Here is a 26,143-nt window from a genome sequence, read left to right on the forward strand (position 1 = left end):
GCAGAGCCTCTAATGGCAACTTTGTGGAGGCCACAATGCTGTAGGAAATCGCTCCATCCGGTCTCATCTACCACTGAGTTGTAATTGCCACACATGCTGCTCTGTCAGAGCCTATTTGCCTCTCACACACTCCAAAGTGTGTGTGTGTTTTTTTTTTTTTTTTTTTTTTTTTCCTCTGTTGTTCATTTCTATGTCACTTTTCCAATTATAAATTACATTAGTCTGTTTCAGCCGTTTAGTTCATCTCATAGGGAGAAGGACTGACCTGCTCAGAGGCACTTCAGAATTCAGATCACCAGCTGGTCTCCATACAGCATCTAATAAGGGAGTTGCTTTGCGTGGCACAGCAATGTGTTGCTTGCATGAATTCTTGGCTCTAGCAGAAGCCGCATATGAGCACGTGTGTGTGATATCTGCACAATGGTAACAATGTTATCATTGTGTCTCTCTATCAGACTTGCATATTTGCCAGGAATCTTTACTTATCAACCAGCTTGATCCACTTTGATAACTTAATCCCTTCACAATATCTGCTTATCTTCCATCAGTAAAGAGTATCTAATGTGATGGACTCTTTCTCTTATCAGTGAGAATATTCAAATGCCTTCCCATGTTTGAGGATTTTTACTTATGTTTGGCTTGTTAGCTTTTTTATTTTATGTTTATTTATTTACAAATGTCTGCTTAGATGCCACTTGATTAACTGAAAACCTTAAATGAACAACACGGCAGAATTTTAATTTCTTATGAATGTTGCTGATATAATTCATTTATGCTCCTTTAGTTTAGAGTTAATAGCTCTGCATTGCAAAATGAAAATTTGCGTTGCGTAAGTCAACATAAGAAAATGACTCTGCTTCAGTATTCAGAGAATAAAGGGCCATGCGGCATCTGCCACGTACTTGCCACTCACAGCAGTTCAGGGAGATCACAGGAAGAAGCTTGTCAGTTCCACGTTACAATTTGCACTAAAAGTATATCTCAGAGATTTGCTCTAACACCATATCTGTCTAGTGCCTAGCTTTTCATCGAGACAGAGGGGATGTAAGGAGATAAGATTTTCTCTTCCTCTAATTCCCTTATTCACTTTGACTGTGTCTTAAAGTGGATTGTTAACTCTTTCTTACGCTTAAGAGTAAAAGAGAAAGTAGAGACGGTGAGCATTCTCAGAGGGACGCTTTCAACTGCTGCGGTGCCACAGGTTCAGCTACTGCTCTCCTGGGATTCCAACAACACTTTCATTTTCCAAATTTACTTCATGAAACATTGCAGCAATTATAACATGGGAGCTGCTTTGCGAGCTAACGATAAAAGACACAATGGTAAGCGTTGCAATTTGCATACGAATAAGGAATGCAAAGAACTAAAACAGCAGCAAAGTTCCCGGTCAGTATTATTTGATAAAGCTCCCAATCATTGTCGGTACTAATTCCAAATGATTGTTCCAAATATAGGCCTCATATTGGGGCGTGGGATCGTTTGAGTCCCCTGCACCTCCCCTCCCCTTTTTTAAATTGGATTTTGAAAATTGAAGAGCAGACATAAAACAGCGGTTATGGCTAATCTCGCGTGGCAGCATGAGGCCTGGCTCGGGATCCTCCTGGTGAGGATATATATGAGCTAATCAAGCAGGCCTGTGCACGTGTACACACATACCGGCTGATGAAGCATTATCAGTTCCTTGTGGGATTGTTTCTATTCGATGGTTCTCTGGTGTTCCAGCTCACCTCGCCCGGAAATCTAATTAAAGGTGAAAATGAATGTGTATTTATAGCATAATTTTGCTATTTAAACTAATATTAAAAGTTTTTTTTTTTTTGTTTGTTTGTTTGTTTGTTTGTTTGTTTTTTGGTAACACTTTATTTTAGGGTCTTTTAACTAGTGGCTTATTAGCATGCATATTAATAGAATATTGGCTATTTACTGGTACTTATTAAGCACATATTAATGGCTTATTCTGCATGACCTTATTCTACATTCTTAATCCTACCCAATACCTAAACTTAACAACTACCTTACTAACTATTAATAAGCAGTAAATCAGGAGTTTATTGAGAGAAAAGTTGTAGTTAATAGTTTATATGTGTTCCCTATACTAAAGTGTTCCTTTTTTTTTTTTTTACACATCAAAAACCTCTAACTGACATCTAACATCTAACTGCATATAATGAATTAAAATTAAATTATTTAATATATATTTAATTGTAATTATTTTATTATATTTATTTATGTACAGTCAAACCAAAAATTATTCAGACACTAGATATAATTTTTATATATTTTTTTTTTACTAGTGGGTGCAAGACACTATAGTTCATTTATGTAAGTGAGGATAGCAAAATAAAGTAAACTGTGACATATTATACCCAAAAATTCTTAATACAGTGGACTACCAGTAAAATTGATAAAAATTTAGAATCAAAAATTATAAAAATTATATATATATATATATAATTAAAGTGATTTAATAAATAAGAAGCAAATATAGCAGACGATATAATCATGACATGGAGGCGCAGGCGCTAACCCTTTGCACGTAAACTGGAGCGTGTCTTATAGGCTAAATGAACCGAAACTCAGCGTATAGGCAGCTTGCCTCCTAGACATGAGAATATATATCTATAGAAAGAGTGAAATGTCTACTTTTAAGCAAAATAATTCAAAACGAAAAGAAGTAGGCTACTCTCTGATTATGTAATCCGAATGAATTGCGCATTCTCTCTCTAAGCGCGTCCACTATGCGGAGATGATGAGAGTCAGCAATGTCAACTTCATCTTTGCAGCCGACACTGATTCAGAAAACATTACTTTATTAATAAACAATTAAAATGTCTCCTTACTGTTTTTGTCACATTCATAATCATTAGCCTACTTTTGCCGGTTCTTTATGGCAAGCTTTATGCGTGCGCTTGAGTGCTATATAGCCTATATTATGTAAACGCTCATTATTATGGTTTATTCTCTCCAATATATAAGAAATTAAATTAATATAAATGTGATTAGTCAATTAATGGCTTAAATGAACAACTACTAGTCGACTAGAAAAAACATATTTCACATATTTTCGATCCAGCATGTCACAAAGGGTATTCTGGTTTGAGCTCGCGCTCCACTCGCATGCTCTGACACACACACACACACACACACACACACACACACAGAGCATCGTACATTATTAGCAGTTTAAAATTGTATTTGTGTATGACTAACCCCAACACATACACCAGAGGAAAAACGTTGCAGGTCCTATGGCTGAGAGAGAGCCTACTTGGATGAAAACCGCTTCAGTGACCTCAATAGTAACACCGCATTTTTTTGTCAGTAACAGTAACGGCGTTGTAATGAGGGAAAAAGTAATTCGTTTGATTACTTGTTACTGAAAAAAGTAACGGCGTTATAAATAAATCACTGATTGCAACACAGTCCAAACCGGTTGTTTTGCCAAATTTTGATGTAATTCTTTTTCTTTTATTAATATGCTTTAATTATTGCTAATATTAATCAGTTAAGAGCTGATCTCAGTTATTTTTGCAATACCAAGATAGATTTGAAATGCAAATATGTTCTGGTTTGTTTGTAGCATTTCACTTTTAGTGTGTACTTTTTTTTTTTTTTTTTTTTTAATCGATGCATTGAGATGTGAGTAGAATGTTTTGTGTAATTACTGTCGGCAGAGATACTGTTAAACTGCAGTGTTGCTTAGGCTGATTTATTCATTGAAAGAAGCAGTTTTCTTTGTATGTTTACTAGTCACAACCAAGAGAATGCATATGATGTAGGCAATTAAGCACCTAATTACAATTAGCCAAAGAGCAAAGCTTTTTCCTCAGTTCATATCTTCTCTTATTTTGCCATAATAAATGACACAGGCAGAATGAACGAGTACTTTGGCATTCACATGGATTTGCTGCAGTCTGCTGTAAGGAACTGAAGAAATGAACCGATTTTAGAGCTCTAGATTGCTGTATAAACCACTTATCCTTTCTAACATTATTTGACATTATATATAGACAGCATAAAAAATGCAAATACCATTTATCTGTTCATTTTTCCCCTACTCTCTATTCAAGATAGAAGACTAGTTCCTGTTATGAATTAAATAAGCACCTATTTGGCCTTAGATACAGGTTTGTATCACATCTGATTACGAATACTTCTTTTTGTATTGAAGATGCTAAACCTGTAAGTGATTCATTACTGAGATGCTTCTTTGCTAAAACATTAAAATGAATCCATTCAGCTCTTCAAGCATCTGTGGAAGAGTTTACTCGTAAATAAATGTTTTCACATTTTTTCTTCATCTTTCATTGAACATAGAGCATTCGTGTAATGAATGGAAGTCTCTCTAAGTAACCTCTCTCAGGTCAGATGGAAAGTAGATAATAAGAAGCAGAGGAAAGGTAATTAGGAAAGTAAGTGGGTTAATGCGCTTTGGCTCTGAATTGCAGCGGTTAATGTTAATGAGAGGAGCCGGAGAGACTCTAAGATCCCTCATTGCGCAAATGAATGTCACCAAGTGCACAAAATGGCCGCCTCAGAATGGAAATGGAGTTTGCTTATTTTCTTCCTACAGCTCATTTCTGTCACCAGCACCTGCAGAAGGTGCAGGGCTCCATTTAGATTAATGCGGCTCCCATGCTGGTGGCATCTGGAGCGGCTCTTCGTGTGCAAACAACCCAGAGTAGCTCCAGTCTGCACGTCCAATCAATCTCACTTATTCCCAATGATCTCTGCGGACGAAACGTGTCGACTTTCATATCTCTTTGTGTCTCTTCTTTTAAAACCCTCAGTATTCACATGGCGTGTAGACCTCTGCTAGTTATATAAATAAATGTGGTGAAAGTCTGGGTGTTTGTGGACTACTGCTATCATTTTCGATCCTTTGAAAATGCTTGAAGCGGCTCTCTGAGATGTGTGTTTGGAGAATAGATGTGAGTGTTCTTTTGTGCAGGTTGAAGACAGGACTTTTCAAATGTCTGTTTACTGGGCAGGCATCAGGCTTGTCGGCGTGCACCATGAAACTCCCTGCAGAGACTTGATGATATATTTATGGATTTTTCACTCTTTTCCCTGGCCTTAATCAAAGTGCAGGCATTGAACATGTCAAGGTTGTGTCAAACCTTTTCACCGCTGAGACACTGCCTTGTCAGATAGAGGTTTTCGCTGATCCATAGCACTCTGTATAAGGCGTAATGAGAGATGATTCGTTAGCGCCAAGATGCCCATAGCTATTTTAGTTTTTATTTCAGGGAGAAAATGTCTAATGTATCTGATACTACCTCTGTCAGTCGGTGGTGGACAATACAGTTATGGTAAGTGGATAGATTTATCTGTTTGCGGGTGTTTTTCTTTGTTCAGTCGACAGAGGCTACAGTTAGGAGGGAAGCCACATTTAGCTGTGGCATCGATTTCATAAAAGGTTGCACAGTGGGAAGTAGGTAGCCTGTCAACCTACCTTCTCGCCATGCACATCTCAAGATCCAAAGTAATTGAGCTTCCCTAGACGTTTAGTTATTGTAAAGGACACAGTAGTCAAGTGCGTCCAGCCAGTTACATATCTATCATCCAAAGCATTTTTACCACCGAAAAGATGCTTTTTTTTTTTTTCTTTCTCTGTCTTGTATTAAAAAGGAGTTGCTATTTGTGTGTAAACTATGTGGCTTGTGAAAGGCTTGTTTTTTGATATTGAAAGCAGCTGTCAGACAGATGATGCCTGGGCGCAATCCACATTTCCATTTGTACTCGTGTCTCTCTGCAGCTCTCTGGCGTTGAGAAGGTACAGTGCTTTGAAATTAGATATCAGCCTCCACAGTGCCGGACTAGAAATGGGGGAGGAAAAAATAAAGTGACAGTAAGATAGACGGATTGACAGGTTGATATAGTTAGCTTGACAGATAGTTCTACATGAATATGCTGGTGGAACAATGTTTAAAGAGAGCTTTGAAAAGGGGGAAGTGGAGAAGAGGAGCGATGGATGGATGGATGGATGGATGGATGGATGGATGGATGGATGGGCGAGAAGAACGGGCAGGTAGAGGGGAGAGGGAATTATGAGGAACTGGTTGTAAGACACTTTGATATTCACACGTTGGAGCACAAACACATAGCTTTGGGCTATTCATCAGCTGTCAGTGCCCAGCCGGCTTGTGTGCAGTTATCTAGGGCATAAAGGCCCTTGCTTTCCCCCTTTCTTTCTCTTCACTTGACGTGCACAAAGCAAACAGGGGGAAAAAAACAAAAACACATTTTCCACCATGTTGCCACATCATCACAGTAGGCACTTTCCATTCATTGAAAATTGCATATTTGTAATGTATTAGAGCCACAAGTAAGTTTTGGAAAATCATTTTTTAAAGCCTATAAAAAAAAATCAGTCTTCATGTATTTTAGTACACTTCAGTATGTGATTTTTTATTAAGTGGTGGTCATTTTTTAGAATTCTTTACCTAACCTAAATTTCTGAGAACCTCACACCTTGCACTTCTGGAGACTCCAGGTAGGTTGCAGTTCAGGAAAATGGTGGCGCTGGAGACTAAAGGGTTCCTGATGGTTTCACACCTAATTCTTCACCTTAATTCTTTTGCAGTTATGTGTCTTCACTTTTCCACCTGTTTTTGTCTGACCCTGCTGACCTGATGAGCATTTCGCTGTCCAATGGTCATGCCTTAACTTTGCAATTTCTAGTATTGAATTAGTACTGCATCCATCTCGTGGGCATTTAATAATTTTAGAGTTTTCAGTCTGAGTTAAATCTCTTTTTTCGCTCATTTTATCTGTACAAGAAAACCTGCTTACTAATTATGCACTCCTGAATATAAGGCATTTTCACTTCCAGCCTTCATGAATAATTATATGTCACTTATAAATGATTAAATACAAAATGAATAGTAGTTATTAAGATTGATGTGGTTTGGAATTGGTAAAATGTGCTTGGAAAAAAAATATGATCAGAAAATCAACTTGCATAATAATTAAGCACACACTATAAATATGGTACATAAAAATAGTAGAATAAAATGTACATTATTTAGTGCAACCTCCTGAAGCTGACTATCAGCATTTTTCTAAAAGTTATGCACCTAAAAGTTTTCATCTACCTTTTGTCTGAATGGTTTCAAGGACTTCAGAGTTCAAGGCCCTGTTCTGTATAGTTTCTGGAAAGTGCCAATTCACATTGTCAAGAAGCTCTTGGACTTTTTCATAAGCAGCGTTTATGAAAGCAGGGTTTTTTGCATCTTTAGTTTAATAGAGACCCACAGCCTTGGAATATGAAAATGCCATTATATCCTTGCATGTCCTCAACTTTGTGTGAAGTCAGTTTTACTGTATTTCTCCTCACTCTCTCACAACATCATTTGCATAGAAGCCATTATAAAATGAGCAAAGGCCGGTGCCATGTGCAGTTCATGTGCTGTCACCAATACTCATGCAATGTCTTCAGTTACATTCAAACTAAAAATGTTTTGGCCTTGAGAATCTGAGCTATTTGAGGATGCATTTCTTGTTAGGATCTGAATAGAAAAGGACAAATGAAAGGACCACTTTCATCACTTCCATAACCATCCAGCATACAGCAGCACTCTAAAACATTTCACGTAACTCTGTCCGTTGTAAAATGCCTTTGTGCTGGAGGGATATTCGCACTCTCTAAAGGTGTTTGTGGGAAAGAGCGTCATCTCTGTGACATGTTTCTGATCAGCCCCGGCTGGAGCAGACAGCTTTTTCACATCCCCTCTGTTATGTCACAAACAAACATTGTGTGGGCGCCAGTTTCCTGTCACTCATTAGACATTAATGATTCGCAAATCCACTTGCCTTCAGGATACGCGTCTCATTCTCCTTGTCAGTTCAGCATCCCCGTAAAGCTCCCCAGCTTTTGCTGGAGAAACTGTGAGAGATCATTTTATCTCACACTTGATTGCCAGATAATTATCAGTTAATTATTCAGAGCCTTAAATTAATTTGCTAAAAATAGTGGCTGTGCCTTCTTGTCTCCACTGGAGACTGTTCCATTATTTCAGCACGCTCTCAGACATGACACGGGTCGGCAGTAGATGTATGATGGTGTACCGTAAATATGATTTTCATTTGTATCATGTCTGCACTTAATCTAATCAGAGAGAGCCAGCACACAAGAAAAATGTCCCTTTTATAGCCAGCAGGGTGCATGCAGCACTCGATACTTAAATTTGCTGATTATTACTCATTGGACCAGCTGTGAACATGAGCTTTTATAGATTGCAACATCCTTTATTCTCAACATGCTATGAATTCAATGCAGCATCTGTTCATGCTCCATTTTGTTGTTGTCATCATGTTTTGCTTTTAAAGTTCACATGGAAAGATCAGGATGACTGATGACAAATAATAATCAAGATTTCATATACTGTATATGCTACATTTTAATGCATAAAATAATACGCATATGCCATTAATTGGAATAACCAGTGTGCATTTGCAGACAATCATAATGGCCAACTATCAGCCCTGTTTATTGGTCTGACTGATATATCATGACTGTATAGTTAAAGGTCCAGTAGATTTCTTTCTTTTTCCTCTGGACACTTCATTAAGCTTGAGTTCCTATGAACAAAGAAATGTGTTAGTGGTCTTTTAATGGAATTCATTGGCTTAAGGAATCGAAATGTTCCTTCAGCTCTTCAGCACTGGTGTGACCTGCTGTTAGACCGTAGACTGGGAGAATGATAAGGATATTGAATGGAGCTGTTGCCTGTCACAGCACCCTGCTGCTTCAACAGGAAGAGACTGATCAATACTCTCTCTCTCTCTCTCTCTCTCTCTCTCTCTCTCTCTCTCTCTCTCTCTCTCTCTTTCTCATATTCTCTGGGTGTGTGCACATGTAACAATCTCACAGAAGCTGGCAAACATCCTAAGGATGAGTTGCTCAGCCTATCCAAATAGTTGTTCATTTGAAAGTGTCGAAATTGATTTCTTTGGAATAAATAAATAGACTCTCATTAGAGTAATAACGACCACAAGATAAGGAATAAAATGATAGCAAACATAGCAAACAAAAAGGAGAAAGGTTCGCTTTGCAGCAAAAGTGCTCACCATCGATCCAATTTGTACAGAGCTAAAAGCATTTAAGTGCTGAGACCAGCTATTTGTACAGAAGTTTTATATGTCCAAAAAAAGAGAGGGAGAACCTCCAATTCTATTGACATTTAAAACACTTAGTCGTCTGGAGGCGTACTTCAAAGTCAGCTCTGCAGGGACTCCATCAGAACAATCTTACTAGTCTTGATTACAGGCATGCTCAGGAAATATATTAACCACCCTCCTGAGAACCACTCTCATGCTCATTTGAGCCACCATCACTGATGGAAAGGTAAAACCTTAATAGACTATTGCTTTTAACCAGATAGGTAAGCTCGTGTCACCATTAAAACGCTTAAACCCACACATCCTCCTCCTTTTTCCCCCCTTCTGTTTGAGTAATTTCTCACATTATTACACACTCTCTCTCTCTCTCTCTCTCTCTCTCTCTCTCTCTCTCTCTCTCTCTCTCTCTCTCTTACAGATACCATGGGTACCATTTGGTCTGGCTTTGCTTAGAACTGTTCCCTTGATAAGCAATTGTTTTTGATGTCCTTGTATAGTGGAAATGTGATATCTGGTGTAAAATTCTATGTATCAGGTTTAAATTCCTGGTGGTAATGTCTGTACATCTAACACTATTGTTAAAGCATTGATAGAGAAGGGGTTGACCAAAGTTGTGCATTTGATTGATCTTACTTCTAGAAAATGGAGCTCACCAGTGAAAATTTGTGATCAGATAGGAATTAGATCTGTGAGGATGGTGGAGCAGCTCATAGGAAGTTTGAAAGTTGATTTTCCTTCTCAACTTCTCCATTTTGTAAATTGTTTACTCTCTGGTGGCTCTACACAATTTTCTTCCCCTAAGTTGCTTCTGTCTCCAAGAGATTGTTCAGAGGGTGATTAAGAAGGGAAGTTGTTGACATTTAAGGGACTGCAAGAGCTTGATTTTCAGACAGTTGGAAAAAGAGAGCTTTATCAGATATGTGTAAAGACAGATTATTATGAAGATATCAATCATATATATGATACAAAATGGAAGGAATATCTCATGGTTCCTGATGATCTTGCTCCTTCTTGGAGGCTCTTATATCCTTGCTCCTTAAAAAACATTGCAGTGAAGAATATTACATTGTGTGTTACCTTCAAATATGTTTGTTTCTAAGTTCAATATGACTGTTTTAACATCTTGTAAGTCTTGTACCATACCAGAGACTGTGTTTCATGTTTTTGCTGAATGTGTTTACGGTCACACTTTAGATAAGGGTCTAATTCTCACTATTAACTAACTATTAACTACAACTTTTGCCTTTAAGTTTGGGAATTGGGTATGCAGAATAAGGCATTAATATGTGCTTTATAAGTACTAATAAATAGCCAATACCCTAGTAAAATGCATGATAATAAATAACTAGTTAATAGTGAGAATTGGACCCTAAACTAAAGTGTTATCTTGTTTGCTTTCTTGGAAAGAAAACCTGAAAATCTTGGTTTTGGTTTTAAAAAGACACTTTTTATTTATGGATGCAAGTATTTTGAAACACACAGAGTACAGTGTACTATGGCAAATTTTATAGTTGGACAAGCTAAATTAGCCATTAGGAAGATCTGTAGAATGGTTGCTGAGGGGCAAAACGAATGTACTACACATTTTTACCGCTTTGGTTGAATCTAGAATCAGAGTGTAATATAAATTCTATGAATTCTATGAATTTCTATATAAATTCTATTGAATTTAAGTTCAAATGAATGGTGCTTTATTGTCACTTTGTGAAGATGGGACTATATTGTTGGAGTACATTTTAGTATTGCATGTGTAGAGTATATTCTATTTTAGTGTTTTAGTATATGTTTAAATAAAGAGTTTAAAGTCTCTCTCTCTCTCTCTCTCTCTCTCTCTCTCTCTCTCTCTCTCTCTCTCTCCTCTCTCTCTCTCTCTCTTTCTCTCTCTCTCAGAACAACTCTCAGAATAACTCTCAGAACAACTCTCAGAACAACCTGCTGTATGCCAATATGGTTTTCAATTAAAATGAAGAAGCCTGCAATTGTTCTCATTTCAGCAGCTGTATGATAGCAATCTCTGAAACCAATTGTGTAATTCATGTAATCACAGAGCAGTTTGTTAGGAGTGATAAACTTAATTACTAGCAGGTGAAGGCACGCTCAGAGATACACTGAGAGGACGCACCTATAGCATAACCAAAATCTCGCCTGAGGCATTCTATCAGGTGCACGGTGGATACAGCTATATGAAAGATTTTTGCCAAACAATCTGCACAATAGCACCTATTACAGATCTGGATGTATTACTTGTGACTTTAAAGGACACAGAAGGAAGGGTCGTTTGGAAGTAATCAGTTGTATCCCTTTGTGAAAGACCTTTTCAAATGGGTGTTAGTCACTCAATAACTGTAAGCAACTTTGCAACTATATGTCAACTTACTCTCTTTAGAATATTAGTAGACAGTTAGTAGACTGTTTGCTTAGGTGTTAGGGTTTGGGTTAGTAGAAAAAGTTGACGTGTAGTTGCAAAGTTACTTATAGTCAGTAGAATGTCTGTTGGAGGACTGTCAAAATAAAGTGTTAGCAGACATTAAGCAGACTGTCTACTAATACTCTAATGAGAGTTCGTTGACATGTAGTTGCAAAGTTACTTATAGTTAGTAGAATGTCTAAAGTGGACCATCAAAATAAAATGTTGCCAAATTTTACGGCACAACTGGGCAATATTTGATGCAAAATTTACATTTTAATGCTATAGTATGTTATCTAATGCTGTAGTAAATTTTAATGCTATAGTAAGCTGTAGTAATGTTACCTTTGCAGTAAGGTAACATTCCAATAAACCTTCTGTTTAAGTGCTGTTACTTTTCAGAGCAATGTTCAATATTAAATGTTCATCCTATTACTAAAAGAACTCTTTTTATTTGCTCATCCTTGAAAAGCGTATGTGGAAGACTTATAATAATATGACAGGGCACTGATGTAAAAAAAAAAAAAAGCGTGTGAACCCATTGGAGAATGTGTTAGACACAGCACATCTGTTGGTGTCAAGATCAGGTCAGCAGAGCCAACAGCATTGATATGAAAGATGACCTTCGCTGAGGCAAGTTACATGTACATGTATAATGTTCTGGAACACTCTACTTTATTCATGATCCCCTCCAGATTAAAATACCCCAACTCCTAAAAACTTTGGCTTTTCTGTGTTAGTGTAGCTAATCAACATATAGCCTTAAGCTTTCTATATGTGCCGAGCCACAGACGTGCTGTTAGTTCACCTGTAGACACAGGATGCTGAAATCTTCTTTTTTTTTTTTTTTCTCGATTTTTTTCAGTTTTTCCACTGTAGCCTGTACCTCATACTCACTATTTGCTCTGTCCTGCAGTTTGGATGATTGTTTGGACAGCTCTCCACAAGCACCACTTCACATTCAGCTGGATACTGGCGCGAAAGGCATCGGATACCCATCTCCCAGATCCATAAATATTTCATTTGCAGAGATGCAGAATAAATTGACAGTGAAATTGACTCTGAATCCTGCTTTTAATTTTTCAAATGAAGAGGAAGAGAGGGCCTCTCTGCGCTGATATGACAGGGAGCGTAATGTGACAAGAGGTCCCGACCTCACTGGCGAGGAAAGGGGAGGAACGAATTCACTTATCCGCCGCCTCACCGTTACCATCGACACATCACATCCCGATTATTGCCAAGGGCCGAGGCTTTAATTACTAGCCTGTGTGTGGAGGTGAAATTAGACCCCCCAGCACTGTAGGTTAATGTGGGAGTGTAGAACACACAGCCTGCAGGAGGAGACTTACGCTGATGCAACACATCTGATCTGCATGCAGTATTCACTCTCAGCTGTCAGCTCCACTCACTGATAAGAGAATTGAGAGAGTCTGAGTGCCAATGAAGGTGTGGATGTTAAAATACCTCATTTCCATTTGTTTCGTGTTAGTGTGTGTGTGCCTGTTGATGTATCTCTGTGGGTCTGTGTAGGTGTGTACAACCATGCAGAATATATTCACATTCATTTTGGTTTTAAAAGAACACAATTGTATTCTAGAACTAGCTGTGTGAACTATGTCTGGGGTTCTAAGATCAAGGTGGCTGCAGTGGAATCTGCAGAATATTGATAGACATATTGAATATTGATATATTCTACAGAATGTATTTTTAGGCCTGTCTATTTATTTATTTATTTTTTTAAATGTTTTGCATAATAATTTTAACATTTGTTGTCAACTAGAAAGTATGCAATATCCAGATAATATTTTGATTTGATACAGTGATATATATATATATATATATATATATATATATATATATATATATATATATATATCACTGTATCATTATCATTTTAAATGATTACACATTTAAAAAATAATAAAAAGTATTTAATTTTAGAATTAAATTAATGTTAATTTTAACATTTTAGATTTTTAATATCATAATGAAACTTCTATCATCATTTATGCTATGTGATATGGGGGGGAAACCATACAGGTTTGGAATGACATGATGGTGAGAGTTTTAATTTTTAGGACTATTTCATATAAAATATGTACTTTATATTTTAGGAAGGGGCCTCTTAAAGTGCCCCAATTATGCTATTTTAAAGATTACTAATTTTGTTTTAGAGGTCTTGTAGTGATTTTGGATTATCCTCACACGAGGGCACCACAAATGTAGTTATTTATGGTCTTAAATATTAATATTAATATTTTGTATTAATATTAATATTGAGTCAGATGATTCCTTCCAATATTTCGGTTCACCAGCCAAGGAATCTCACCTTGACAATAAAGAACAATCATGGAAGATCGTTGACTGAATTAGAATTTTATAAATTGGAGAAAGTTTGTCATCTGACCAATCTGAAGGATTTAGTGAGATTCGGGGGAGCTTGTAGAGCCTCTGATTATCAACACAAGAATGACACAGTTTGTAATAAAAATTAATTTATTAACAAAAAGACATACAAGAGTAAAATATCACACTCACTAAATACTACTAAGGAAAATGACTAAACTTCTAAGAAAATTGAATCAATAATCAAACCGAAACTACAAACTACTACACAAATGGACGTTAACAAAATAAATGCCAAGTAGATGAGCAACGGATTGGACAAAGCAATGAATGGGTAATTAGCAGTCTATGGGGGAGTCAGTTGTGGTATTTCTGGATACTGGTGTGAAATAGTAAATAAGCATTTACTATGAATACAGATAACGTGTCTGATGTATCTATCTGTATACGCTGACCCTAGATAAACAGTCTCTACACAAATAGCAATCTCATATAATAACAACCTAATGCCAAGGCCTTTGGGAAAAGGTTTGGTTAGCTTATATTTACGTTTCACTTAGTCTGGTAATCAGTCCGGCGATGGGAAACGTCTTCCACTGGTATCCTTCCGTTTGCGGTGGGAGAGACTGGATTGCTTTCCAACATTTGCAGAGCTGCACTGAGTGCTGGGGTCTTTGTGTAATCCTGAGAACTGTAGGTCAGATGGTGGTCGATCCGCAGGATCTTCTGTAGGTTGGAGGTACTTGAGTTATGCAGGTCAGGAGCCAAAGTCCTCTGCAGAAGCAGTTGGGCTGCTTGAAGTTCCGTGCAGTGAAAGGTTTACTCGCAAGAGTATAACCATGGTCGTGCTGTTGTTCTTCCCTCGTCAGGTCAGTAACTCAGAACAAGGGTTTGTTCACTTGGGAAAGCTTTTATTCCTTCCTGTTGGGGAGAGGATTACTAATCCCCACCTTTCCTGATGCGGTGATGTGATTGGGTCATAGCATTCCACCTTTCATCCTGTGGAACTTGTTGATTGTCTCAAAATACACAGTTAAATAAAGCAATGTCTTTATGACCTTGGAAATGTTTTATTTCAGAGTCCTTGTAGCAGTGTTCTGAACTCATAAAGTCCAAACTTGATGTGAACTGGTTGAGATATCACATTTCTGTCTCAGTGGATGCAATTGCATTGGCTTTTATTCCAGGTGCGGTTTCCACTGTGTGTGCACAGTTTCCTGGATGAGTAAAAAGACGTATGGGACATGTTCCTCATAGTATTCCCGTCCATTTTTGGTGGTTTCAAGCCAATATGTATAGAAATTATCTTTCTTTTGGAGCATTTATTTGCTCTTGCTGTGCTCTAGCCAGAACCGGTTTGGTAGCTCTAGGAGTCCATGGTCATTCACACCTTGCACTCAGGCATGGAGGGCTGAGGTGAACAAAGGCAATTCGTGATGAGATTAGCCTGTGATCAATGGGCCGTTGATGTCATCTTTCCTGCCCTCCACCTTTGGCAGTCCTGATTACAATAGTCATTTAGTTGTCGTTGAGGGCCCTATCACATTCTTTTGTCTTAAGGATGTCTGTTGTGAAGCTCTGGTGCCATCATATCTGCTGTTCACTACAGTCTCCTACAATAGATTTACAAGCATTAAAAATCAAAAAAATGTTAATTTTCTCATAATATACATTGCATATGACCTGAAAATGTTTCATTGGAAGATTTGCTCTCTCCAAACCCCTCCTTTCTGAGAGCCTACTCTGCTCTGATTGGTCAGATGGCCCAGTATGTTGTTTTTTTTTTGTTTTTTTTGTGCGTGCAAAGTGGATCTACAGCACTAAAAACAGTGTCTTCTCGACATGTCAACAAAACGAACCAAACTCTTCCAGGCCTCAGCTACAACTACAGTGTTTGAAGGTGGGTCAGTGGGTCAAGACCTTAGGCTGGTTTTATGCAAATTGTTATGTAGGTGTGTAACAGACAGTGAAACTGGAATTGCAGACGACTCATTTCAGCAGACTCGTTTCAGAATCAATTCTTTCTTTTAGAAGATAACTTTATTTGTCGTGCATGAAAGGTTATATCCGAAAAAGCATAATGGGGCACTTTAATAGTAGATTACCATGTTTGGGTATCCTTTTTATCCAAAAGTTGGAAATCCATTTTCCTATGTATTATTGTGTTTGTCAGATAAATCTAAAAGCATGCCCAACACAACTCATAATGCTTCTTAACATAACCATGAAGGGAATGCGACTTTAACTTAGACAAGCAGTCGTCTGTCTGCACTGTAGCGCAAAGACCTCTTTTTCATTTCAGTTTCAGAAAGAATAATCAATGTGCCTCCCTAGCTTGTGTACAATTCAGAACGGGTGAATCAGCAGAAATGTGCCCCATTCTATTACTTCCCACTCAAATATTCCACAGCCACACAAAATGAGTCATCAAAATCTCAACGCTCATCAGCTTCATTACTGCTGGAGCAATTACCTACTTTTCCCCTTTTAAAAAATTTGTTTCAGCCATGGATGTTCTCATTACTGTTCAAATCACAGCTTGCTAGGCTCGAATTTTTGTCAATAATAGACCATTAATCAGTAGCATGCTCTCCAAATTTTCCAGAGGTACCCTAACGGGGTCTGAACGAAGTTTTTGATTAAGTTCAGTCGCTTGATTGCTTGTTACAGCTGCACAATACAGCATAATTGCACATGGAAAAGGCGGCAGAGATACTATCTAACAGTTGTGGCTGTGTTGGCAGCTTTTAAGAGAAGACAGGACTGCGATGTTAGCGTGCCTGAAAGGTGTGTGGCGGAAAGCCTGTCTGTGGCTCTCTGTTGATCCCCATCCAAGGTGTTGTGTTAATTACTTTGGATACCGTCCAGAAACCCTCAAAGAATTTAGAGAACTGTAACGTTCAATTTTGTACAATTCAAATTATTTTCATGGTTTACAGTGAACCCAACGTTTTTTCTTCTTCTTCTTCTCCAATATTTTCATGCTACAGATAAAACTCTTCTTTGGGTTCATGAGGTATGGGCTTCTATTATTTTTATTCATGTTTGCCTGAAGGGAAGTGTCATTATTTGGCACGCGGATTGTTTTGTGGTGATGAATGTTAATGAGGAGGCCCTTTATTTTGTACTGCATAATCTACTGAACACCTTGTCCTTCAGTCAGGGAGGCACTGTTCATTGTCATTGTCACAAATGATGCAAGTACACAGTAAGTGCTGATTTAAAGGGATAGTTCACCCAAAAATGAAAATTCCCTCATTATTTATTCATAGTCATATTGTTCCAAATTTGGGTCTCTCCCTCACATAAGCCTATTATATATAAAATGTATTTTATCTGAACACAAAAGAAAATATTGTTTATGTTTTTGTCCGTGCAAAGTAACCAGTCAAAATCAAAGTAACCCAATGTGGTTTTGACCCCAAAATCTTTCAAAATATCCTTTGTGTTCCAAAGAATAAAGATTGGAATTTTCATTTTGGATGAACTATCCCTTTAGGATATAGAGAACAGCGCTTTCCACTTTCAATGGATCGATACTTCTGGCAAACAGAGACCCTCTCTTACACTGCAGGCCCTCTCTCTGTCAGTGCTATTTCACAACACCAACAATTGCCATATCACCATTGGAAATATATTTCTCCCTATGGCAAACACACACACACAAAGAGATGCTTTTCCACCCCATTCTGCCTGGACGAGTGCTCTAAAGCCATGAATACGGTCCCTGTTGGCGGCCTGGCGAGAGTGCGGCCACCATCAGCTCCAAACTAAGGTGGGATGTATGTAGTTCGGCTGTGGGGTTGAGGGGGAAAGTCAGTCCACACTAAAAGCTTAGTTGCTATCTGCCTCCTAGCACAGAGCCAGGAGGCACATAGGAAAGCATTAAATAAACATTAATGGAAGTGGGTTAGTGGAGATTTATTAAGGAGGCTTTTTGGCCTTGCCTAAGGGAGCCATGCACCATTTTATTCACTCATACAAGCACACAGGTAAACAAACAAGGTAATTTATGGCAGGCTTCACAGGTGGCAGTGTTTGGAATTCACTTTCTGGACATTCTTTAGAGTAAGACAATTGTTTTTCGCAACGTCTCAAAGACTTTTAATCATTTATCTTGTGCTGAATGGATGATGTGCAGAATTCTTTTCTGTGGGCTTATTTGTTGGAATTTCATTAAAGTAGTTGTGTAAAGTAATGAGGGTAAAGGGAGTTTTTATTATATTTTTCTAACACTGTCTTGTGTCTTGTAAAGTGAAATATGGTTTGTTGCTGGGGAAACTTGCGTTTGTTCTCTTCTTTAAGGACAGCTGGAGAGAGAGACAGAGATAGAACCAACAGACGGCGGTTGCTTTGGAGGAGGTAGTGCATAATGTTTTATCCAGGAACTTCTCTCCACCCCAGCATGTGAAGCAGAGGTGACACGGGTAACAAAGAAGCGTGAAGAGTGTACTTTGAAAGTTCTTACAGAGGTAACGGAAAAGAGAGAGAGATTGAGGCAAAGAAAAAGCGAGAGAAAGAGTTGAAGGAATTGCTTTTGGAGGAGAAGCCAGGACTGATATTGGACCATACATGTCAGCCCTTGTCAATGTGACAAATCTTTGATGTGGAAATAATAGCCGGTGAGGGTTCGGCCCAGTCCAGTGGAACTACGTATGTCTGTGATGAGCTGTTGTCAAGCACACCCACATATTCTCGATCACTTTCTCTCAGGCACAGGCAGTATTTTAGGCGTTGTATTCAATCGAGACCAAACCTCAAAGCTCCGTTTCTTTGATTTCGCTGTATCTGCATTGACTGTCTTAAGCAGAGCTTGTTCAAATACAAGATATTAAAGTATGTGGGGTTGCACAACCTGTTGAGGATTTTTGCTTCATTTTTCGGCTTAAAAGAAACAGGAAGTAATTTTGCACTTGTCAAAAGAGCTCATAAAATTCAGCCCCAAGGACAAAGTAATACACACATTCAGACACTATTGCAGGTATTCAGAGTCAGACTCAAACACAGTTTTCATGCAGGCTTTTAGAACTCCTTTGGTGTATGACTGACACTGTGAGAGTAGAGTGTTTGTGTGAGCAATTGGCCAGCACTGAGTATACATTAACACATTTTTCTCTTTCTCTATATTATTATACTCTTTACTTACTTTACAAGACCTGTCTACATCACATACTGTACATAGACTAATTATTAACTTTTTTACTGTTAGATGGATAGAATGGAATGATAAAATGGGTTAATAAGGTGAGAGAATAATAATTATCCCAGCAATCAACGTAATCTACTTTTTGTGTTTTTATTTTTCTATGAAGCACCTCAATATTACATTTTTCATTTTACGGTTACATTTTCAATTTTCTGTGAAAGTTTTGGTAACATTTTATATGCATTTTAAACAAGAAATCATCCTTTGTTTACTGCACATGACAAAACCTCCATAATTTTGTTATCTTCAAGCTGAAATGTCTTTTTTTTTTTTCATCTAGTATGATCAAATGGAATAATGATCATTTTCAAGCCTGTTTCTTGAACACTGCCCATCTGCTATTAGTTGGACAAACAGATAATCCATCCCCAAACCCAGTGTTTCTGTTTCGGCATGGTTGTCATACTCAAAACAAACAGAACAATATTTTGACAGCTTCCAAGAGCCACAGTGTTTATACTTTATGTGGAAAATCAAGCTACAATTGGCATAGTTGATTCTACATATTAAAATGGGATGAGAAAGAATTATAATGCTGAAAAAGTGACACTTCAGCTTTAATGATAAGAAGAAACCTTTGCAAACTTCCTCTCAATTCTATTTCTCATCAGTAAACATTTAATATATGTTTATAGAGTAAGTTTGATGATTCCATTCAACTTGTTTCAAAAAGATGTTTTCAGGACAGCATTCGCATCCTATAATGGCAGTTAAACAATCTGACTCACATCTGAGAAGTTGATATGAATAGCTTGAATAAAATGCCAGGCATGGATTTGATATATCCTCTCTGTTCCTTCAAAAGGGCAAACTCGGCCGATCCGTGCCGCTTTGAATCCAGGAAACACAATCACCTGGAAATGAAGGCTGAATACGTGCAGCTAAATCACAGTCTACGTATGGCGTGCGGCTTTATTAGCATGCGGCATAAAGCCTGCGAGACTCTATTGACACGCACTACCTGTTTGTTTGCGTATGTGTGTGCAGTTTACGAGGCCAGGGACAGTCCACGTGCGCCTCGTGAGCTGTGAGATTGCACATCCCTGACAGGAGCTGTCAATAGCCGTTCAGTGAGAAAACCTGCCTTTATCTGCTCTTTAAATTACAGAGCGCATCTCTCATGGGGGTTCGGCGTGCACTGACCCCGCTCTTGTTGGGAGAAGCAATGACTGCAATCAGCTATTCCTTCCAGCATCTGTGTTAGACCCCCAGACTATGAAACTCTCCTCTATCACTCCTGCGCCTAATAGCTCAGCGCCCAATGACTCAAAACTTAGAGGGAGAGGTTATTGAATGCCTCTGTTTGTCTCGCTTGACCTCTGCAGAGAAACGGTGGCTTTGCTCAATTTTCCGCAGGTGACCTCTTCTGTTGAAGGATTGTGGAAAGGATTTGGAGGGCAGCAAGTTGCTTTGTTTGTCGATGTTTATCCATCACTGTACAACACCTTGCTTGTCCTTCCTTAACCGTATCTTTCTCACGGCTTCTCCAAGCATTCGCGAGAGCAGTACGAGAAGCTCTCCACCATGCACAAGAATATGCAGAAGCTCTACGAGAGCCTGGGGAGCTACTTCGCCTTTGACCCCCACACCGTCAGCATCGAGGACTTCTTCGGAGACCTGGCTAACTTCCGCAACCTCTTCATGGTGAGTACAGTCGCACTATTACCTGATCTGCCTCAGTAGAGTGCTTCTATCTTCTGCTCTTTGCACTCCTCAAGGTTGAAGAGATTTTATGTTTTTCTTTTTTCTTTCCTCTATTTCTTTCTCTAATGTGTATAAATCTGGCTTTCCGGAAGAGTCTTTGAGAGCAGGTGCAGATAATATTCTAATTAATACTTCCGATGCCTTCTCCACAGCTAGATGACACAGGTCAGGGTTGCTGGATAGCAGTATGATTAAGTTTAGGATTGCTTTGACAGCTTCTGTCACTTGGAATGTGAGAGCACAATTCTCTTTCTAACTTATTCACTTTATTGTCTTCATATAGCACGCCACTCAAATCTAAAGCTGCTGGCCTTGTCTTAAGTGCATGTGGTGATTTAGCTTATTTTATCATATTTGATAAAGACATTTTCCTCACAGGGGTGAAGAAATGGAAGGACGGGCTTATTGGGCAGATTAAAACATACATAAACTGTGCTGAGAATGGAATGTATAATGTATTACCAAACGTGTGGCTCCCATGCAGATAAAAGAGTCTCAGAAGCTTCTTATCCTTTCAGAGTTTCGTTAGCTTCTGTATTTGGCGGATATCAAGTCAACGCCTCCTCCCTGTCACAAAAAAATCCTACCTGGGATTTAGGCAGGTTGGACTAGGTTATTGCTGATAGGATGGGATTTATCCAGCCTGAGTTTGAAACCAGGGGAGGCATTTCAAATACATCTCACTGTACAAAGAAGATATGAGATTTCCAGCTAATTGATATATATATATATATATATATATATATATATATATATATTTTTTTTTTTTTTTAGGTTCTTAAAGTCTGACTTGTATTTGCTTCTTATAACCTAAATGGGGCTTAGGGATTATATAAATGAAACTTTAAGAAAACTTTAATATCATAAAACATAAAAATTATTGTAAAATTAAAATAATAAAATTATTATTATTTGTATTATTGTTATTCACATTTTGCATGAAAATTCATACATTTTTTTAAAGTGTTGAATTGAACTTTGTGAAATCTTTAATGTAAAATATGAATTTTAATATACATATTTTATAATAATTTAATATTCATCTTTTCTACAATTATAGAAAATTTATTTTATTTATTTATTTTATATCTGTTAGAATAAAAATAAATGTAAATAAACCAATATTACAAATCTGAAGCATCCTAATATTTTGCATAAAAGTTTTGATAAAATTTTACAACATTTCTTATGTATCCTGCACAAGAAGTCAACTTTTGTTTACTAAAACATGATGACACCTACCATGCTGAGAATTTTTATTGGATGGAGAACATTTCATTAAACTCCTTTTGCAGTTCAGTTCAAAGAACATTTCGACTATGAATAATTTTTAGCTTCACTGTGGTAAGGGCATCATGGGATTAAGATAATTTTGATTTAAAATGGAACCTAAATATGGACTTGACGAGGAGGGCAGAATACCTCCACACAGAGTCTCTAGATATATTTTTATATGTATATTTAAATATTTCCTCAATATTCCTGCTTCTTCCTATATTTTATGTCCCTTCCAGCAAAATAAAAAAAGGGAAGAAAAAGTGATAACACCATGTCCAGAAGCTATGTTCAAAGTCTTGAAAAACCATTGCAGTGAATGGCAAGGTCTCCTTGTCTGAGGCTTTTCTCTCACCCCTCTCTCACAGCCATATCTGAAAACCAACTTTCATACACCCTGATCAAAGTCTAGAAACACATGACACTGCCCTCCCTCCACGATGCAGCACTGAATGCCAGTAAAAGGGGCATCTATGAAAATAAATTATTCTCTCAAGCGAATAGCTCTTTATGAATAAGTTATCAGTGATTTAGACTTCAATGCTGGAAAGAGTAGAGCTGGTAGAGAACACAAACATGGCTGGATGCCCATGAGTGGCACCACAAATATTATGTTTTTAGGCATTTTACTCCTGTATGTATATTATTTTTACTTATTTATTTTATTTTGTTGTAAGTAATTTAGGTTTTTTTTTTTTTTTTTTTTTTTCTGTGTAAAAAAACTACAAGGCCAACCACGAATGTATTCTCAGTCAAATGCATTTAACATTCCTTCAGTCGCTTGGTTTTCCTGCATAGACCCGCCCACCAAGTCCCATTGGTCCAAAATCCTGCTATTTACTAAACATTAAACCTTAAATATGGCCAGATACAGTAAATTGCTTGTCGCATCACATCCAGTTATGGCCGTATGTTAGCCACATATTTGCAGATGTACTTTGTGAGTCTTTGGCAGGGAAAGGTTATGAAAGAAATTTATATTTATGATAGAGTCCGCTACATAATATACGTGTCACCATAGCATATTCATGGCACCTCATAGTTTTATCAACATTTATCCTCAGAAATAGCCCACATTGCTGTATGTTAAATTGCCTGAGTGACACATCCATTTGGTAGGACAAAAAAAGCCCCGCTTGCCCGTTCTCAAGAAGCGCGCACACTCAGATAAGAGAATCCATTAGCTATATTTCTTTTCAGAGTCAATAGAAATGAAATTTGATTTCAGCACATGAAGTTTGTTTCAGATCGTCTCAACAATTTATCCAGTTCACTGCCAGATTTGAACTATGGAGAGAGGGAGAGACTCCCACTGTGTCTTCGTCTTCTGTTTGTAATCCTGACTAGCGGCTGTGGATGAATATCAGTATATTAATGCCTTATCAAAGTGCAGCAGATGGTGATGAACTAACAATCACACTTGTTAATTGAGTGAGCCACTGATTACACCAGAGGTTGAGTCAGCAGAGGTTGAGCCACAGTGATGGTGCATGACAAGCATGACTCAGCTAATCAATAGACTGCATGTGTGTGTGTGTTAGTGAAAGGTCATATCTGTTCCAATACATGTATGCTTGCACATACACAGTTATCGGTGGCCTTTGGCTTAATGATAACAATAAAGCTAGTAATGGAGATTGTGATGTAGTTTTATGTCATTGCTGCCTGTTTTTTATTTCCACCACACAGCCACTGTGAGTGATCACAGTTAAACCTAATGAAGTGTCCCTTCAGATTAGTCTAATATTTGAGTCAACACACACAACATCGGCCACTTTTCACTCTTGGCAATATTGTAGGCCTCGCACAGCCTGCTGAAAACTAATGGGGGATATGATCCAATAAATAAATAAATAACTCAAATATCGTCAAATTTGGCCAAATAGGCCCATCTGTGGTGTGGATTTTTTGTCCTCCGTTTCTCTCGCTCTCTTTCTTTCCTTTCCCGGAAGTGTTGATTGAATAGCCAAGTGTGTATGTGTTGCATGTAGGGCAATACATATGTTGTGGCCAACCCAAAAAAATAATCATGAATTATAGAGCCCCTGCCTGTGGGAAGAGTCACCATTTTTGTCTGTGTGCGTAACATGAGGCTATTCAGATATTCTATTCTGAGGCTGGGCAAACAAGAGGGACTACAAAGCCACCTCCACAACGCAGGATTGCTGCAGGAGCGTGCTTCCTTAGTGTCACTCTGCTGCACATGTACCCAGCGAATATATTTACAAAGACATCTAGTCCTCAGTGGCTGCCTGGAAGGACAGCATCCTATCCTGTGCTTGCCAGCATGCATAAACACACCCGGGGTAGATGGAGTCCATATTGGCAAATTCAGTTCCACAGCAATCCCTCTCCTAGAGTAATGCAAACAGTCCTGTGGACAAAAACCCGCCGAACATCGCCTTACCAATCTAGAGCTCGCACAACACACAGCGCTTTTACATAAAATGTGCTTTTCCCAGGTGGGTGCGTCGTGTTGATTGGTGTTAAAAGTAAATTGCTTGTTTATTATCGACTTTCCTATTAGCAGATCAAGTTGGTGATTCATCCAACTGAAAATTTGATCAAATCCTCCCACATTTTCTTCACTCAAGATGGATGTGTTTATGCATTGTTAATATTTAGTGTGTGACAGAGTTATTATTATTCAGCCTTCTACTAACTTAGGGTTTTAAAAAGATAATTCACCCAAAAATGAAGATTCCTTTATCAATTACTTACCCTCATGTCGTTCCAAACCTTTATGACGTTCTTTCTTCTGAGGTGTCAAAATAACTTGTTTTTTGGTTCCAAGTTATACAGGTTTAAAAAGACATGAGTGTGAATGAATTGTTTTTTTACGGCATCGTCCTTTTAAAGACAGACAGATAGAGCGCTATCTCTCTCACTTTTAAATAACCCTTTCTGAGTACTCTAATTAACCAAAAGAGTTTTAAGGAAGACTTTTTCCCCTGCAATCAGCTTTCCTAATGACTTCGGATTATTTAGTGTGCAAACACAATTAGCCAGCCTAATTTGCCTTAACATATTGATTGGTGGCCACCGCTGGCAACAACAGGACTTCCCATGGATTTCAGTCCTTCCTGTTGTATTCTATCTTTTTTTTTTTTTTTTTTTTTTTTTTTTTTTTTTAAGCTAACCTTTACCTTTCGTTTGCATAGAGCGTATCTGCAGCCATGAGATATCAGCTTTCCCTGGCAGGGTGGACTGATGGGGATGCGATTTGAATTTGCAACAGTCAGAGGCACTGTGACCACGAGATACAAATTTCTGTGAGACAGTGCAGCTCAGATGAATGCTTCTCTGGTCGTTCATGAGCAAGAACCTGATCATGGTCTAAATTGTGCATTTGAATCTCCGTACGGTACAGATGTACGTGCTACATGTAGAAACAGCAAATAAAAAAAATAAAAAAACGAAAACACACCATCCCACAATCATTCTTGCTTTATGCTAATGCAATTCTGTCCTTTGTAGTCAATAGCTCAGACGTTTTGCGTTATGAGACTGATATTCAAAAGCACTCCCTCTGGGTGTTGTTTATCTCATGTAAAGCTTCCTAATACCTAAAACACAATTAAGAAAATTGATAAAATCATAAATACTGCCCCAGGCTAATTGGGATCAGGCAAAGGGTTGAAAACATGTTTGTTGCCATGGTAATTAGGGTTTTTGCATGTTTGATGAGGATGAGATAATTATGTTGTGTAATCGTGTTTGCAGTCAGAATTGTTTGTTTGTTTATAAAAACTTTTGCCAGCAGGAATTATTTTTGTTGCTATGAATAAATGATTTTTCAATTAAGGATCTAAAGCTTGACAATGAGTTTGATGCTATCTCCAATTACAAGAATGAGATTGAACTGTCAATTTTGGAGACCCATAATCCAGTGGCTTCATAATACTGTTTGAAAATGCAAAATCACAATAACAGGAAGAATTGTTTATGCTAATGTTTGTTGTCACTCTGTGCCATGAATAGATGAATATAGAATTCCTTTTCGCACACTTTGAAGGACAGCCATATGCATGCTGACTCAATTACTTTTTATTAGAACAAGTATTGTGTTTATTCATTGCTGA

At 37.9% G+C, this 26,143-nt stretch overlaps 1 protein-coding gene across 7 annotated transcripts in view; it reads left to right on the forward strand.

Annotated features, from left to right (window-relative positions):
• Nucleotides 1-26,143, forward strand: part of diaph2 (diaphanous-related formin 2) — a 427,538-nt gene that overhangs the window by 338,082 nt on the left and 63,313 nt on the right. For all 7 annotated transcript variants that reach the window (XM_051860865.1, XM_051860870.1, XM_051860871.1 and 4 more), the window contains one exon: nucleotides 20,562-20,726. In XM_051860865.1, the coding sequence (XP_051716825.1) occupies nucleotides 20,562-20,726 (165 nt within the window). The remainder of the gene's footprint in view (nucleotides 1-20,561; nucleotides 20,727-26,143) is intronic.

The sequence above is a fragment of the Ctenopharyngodon idella genome, chromosome 14, assembly GCF_019924925.1.
Source record: "Ctenopharyngodon idella isolate HZGC_01 chromosome 14, HZGC01, whole genome shotgun sequence".
In the NCBI taxonomy this organism is placed as follows: domain Eukaryota; kingdom Metazoa; phylum Chordata; class Actinopteri; order Cypriniformes; family Xenocyprididae; genus Ctenopharyngodon; species Ctenopharyngodon idella.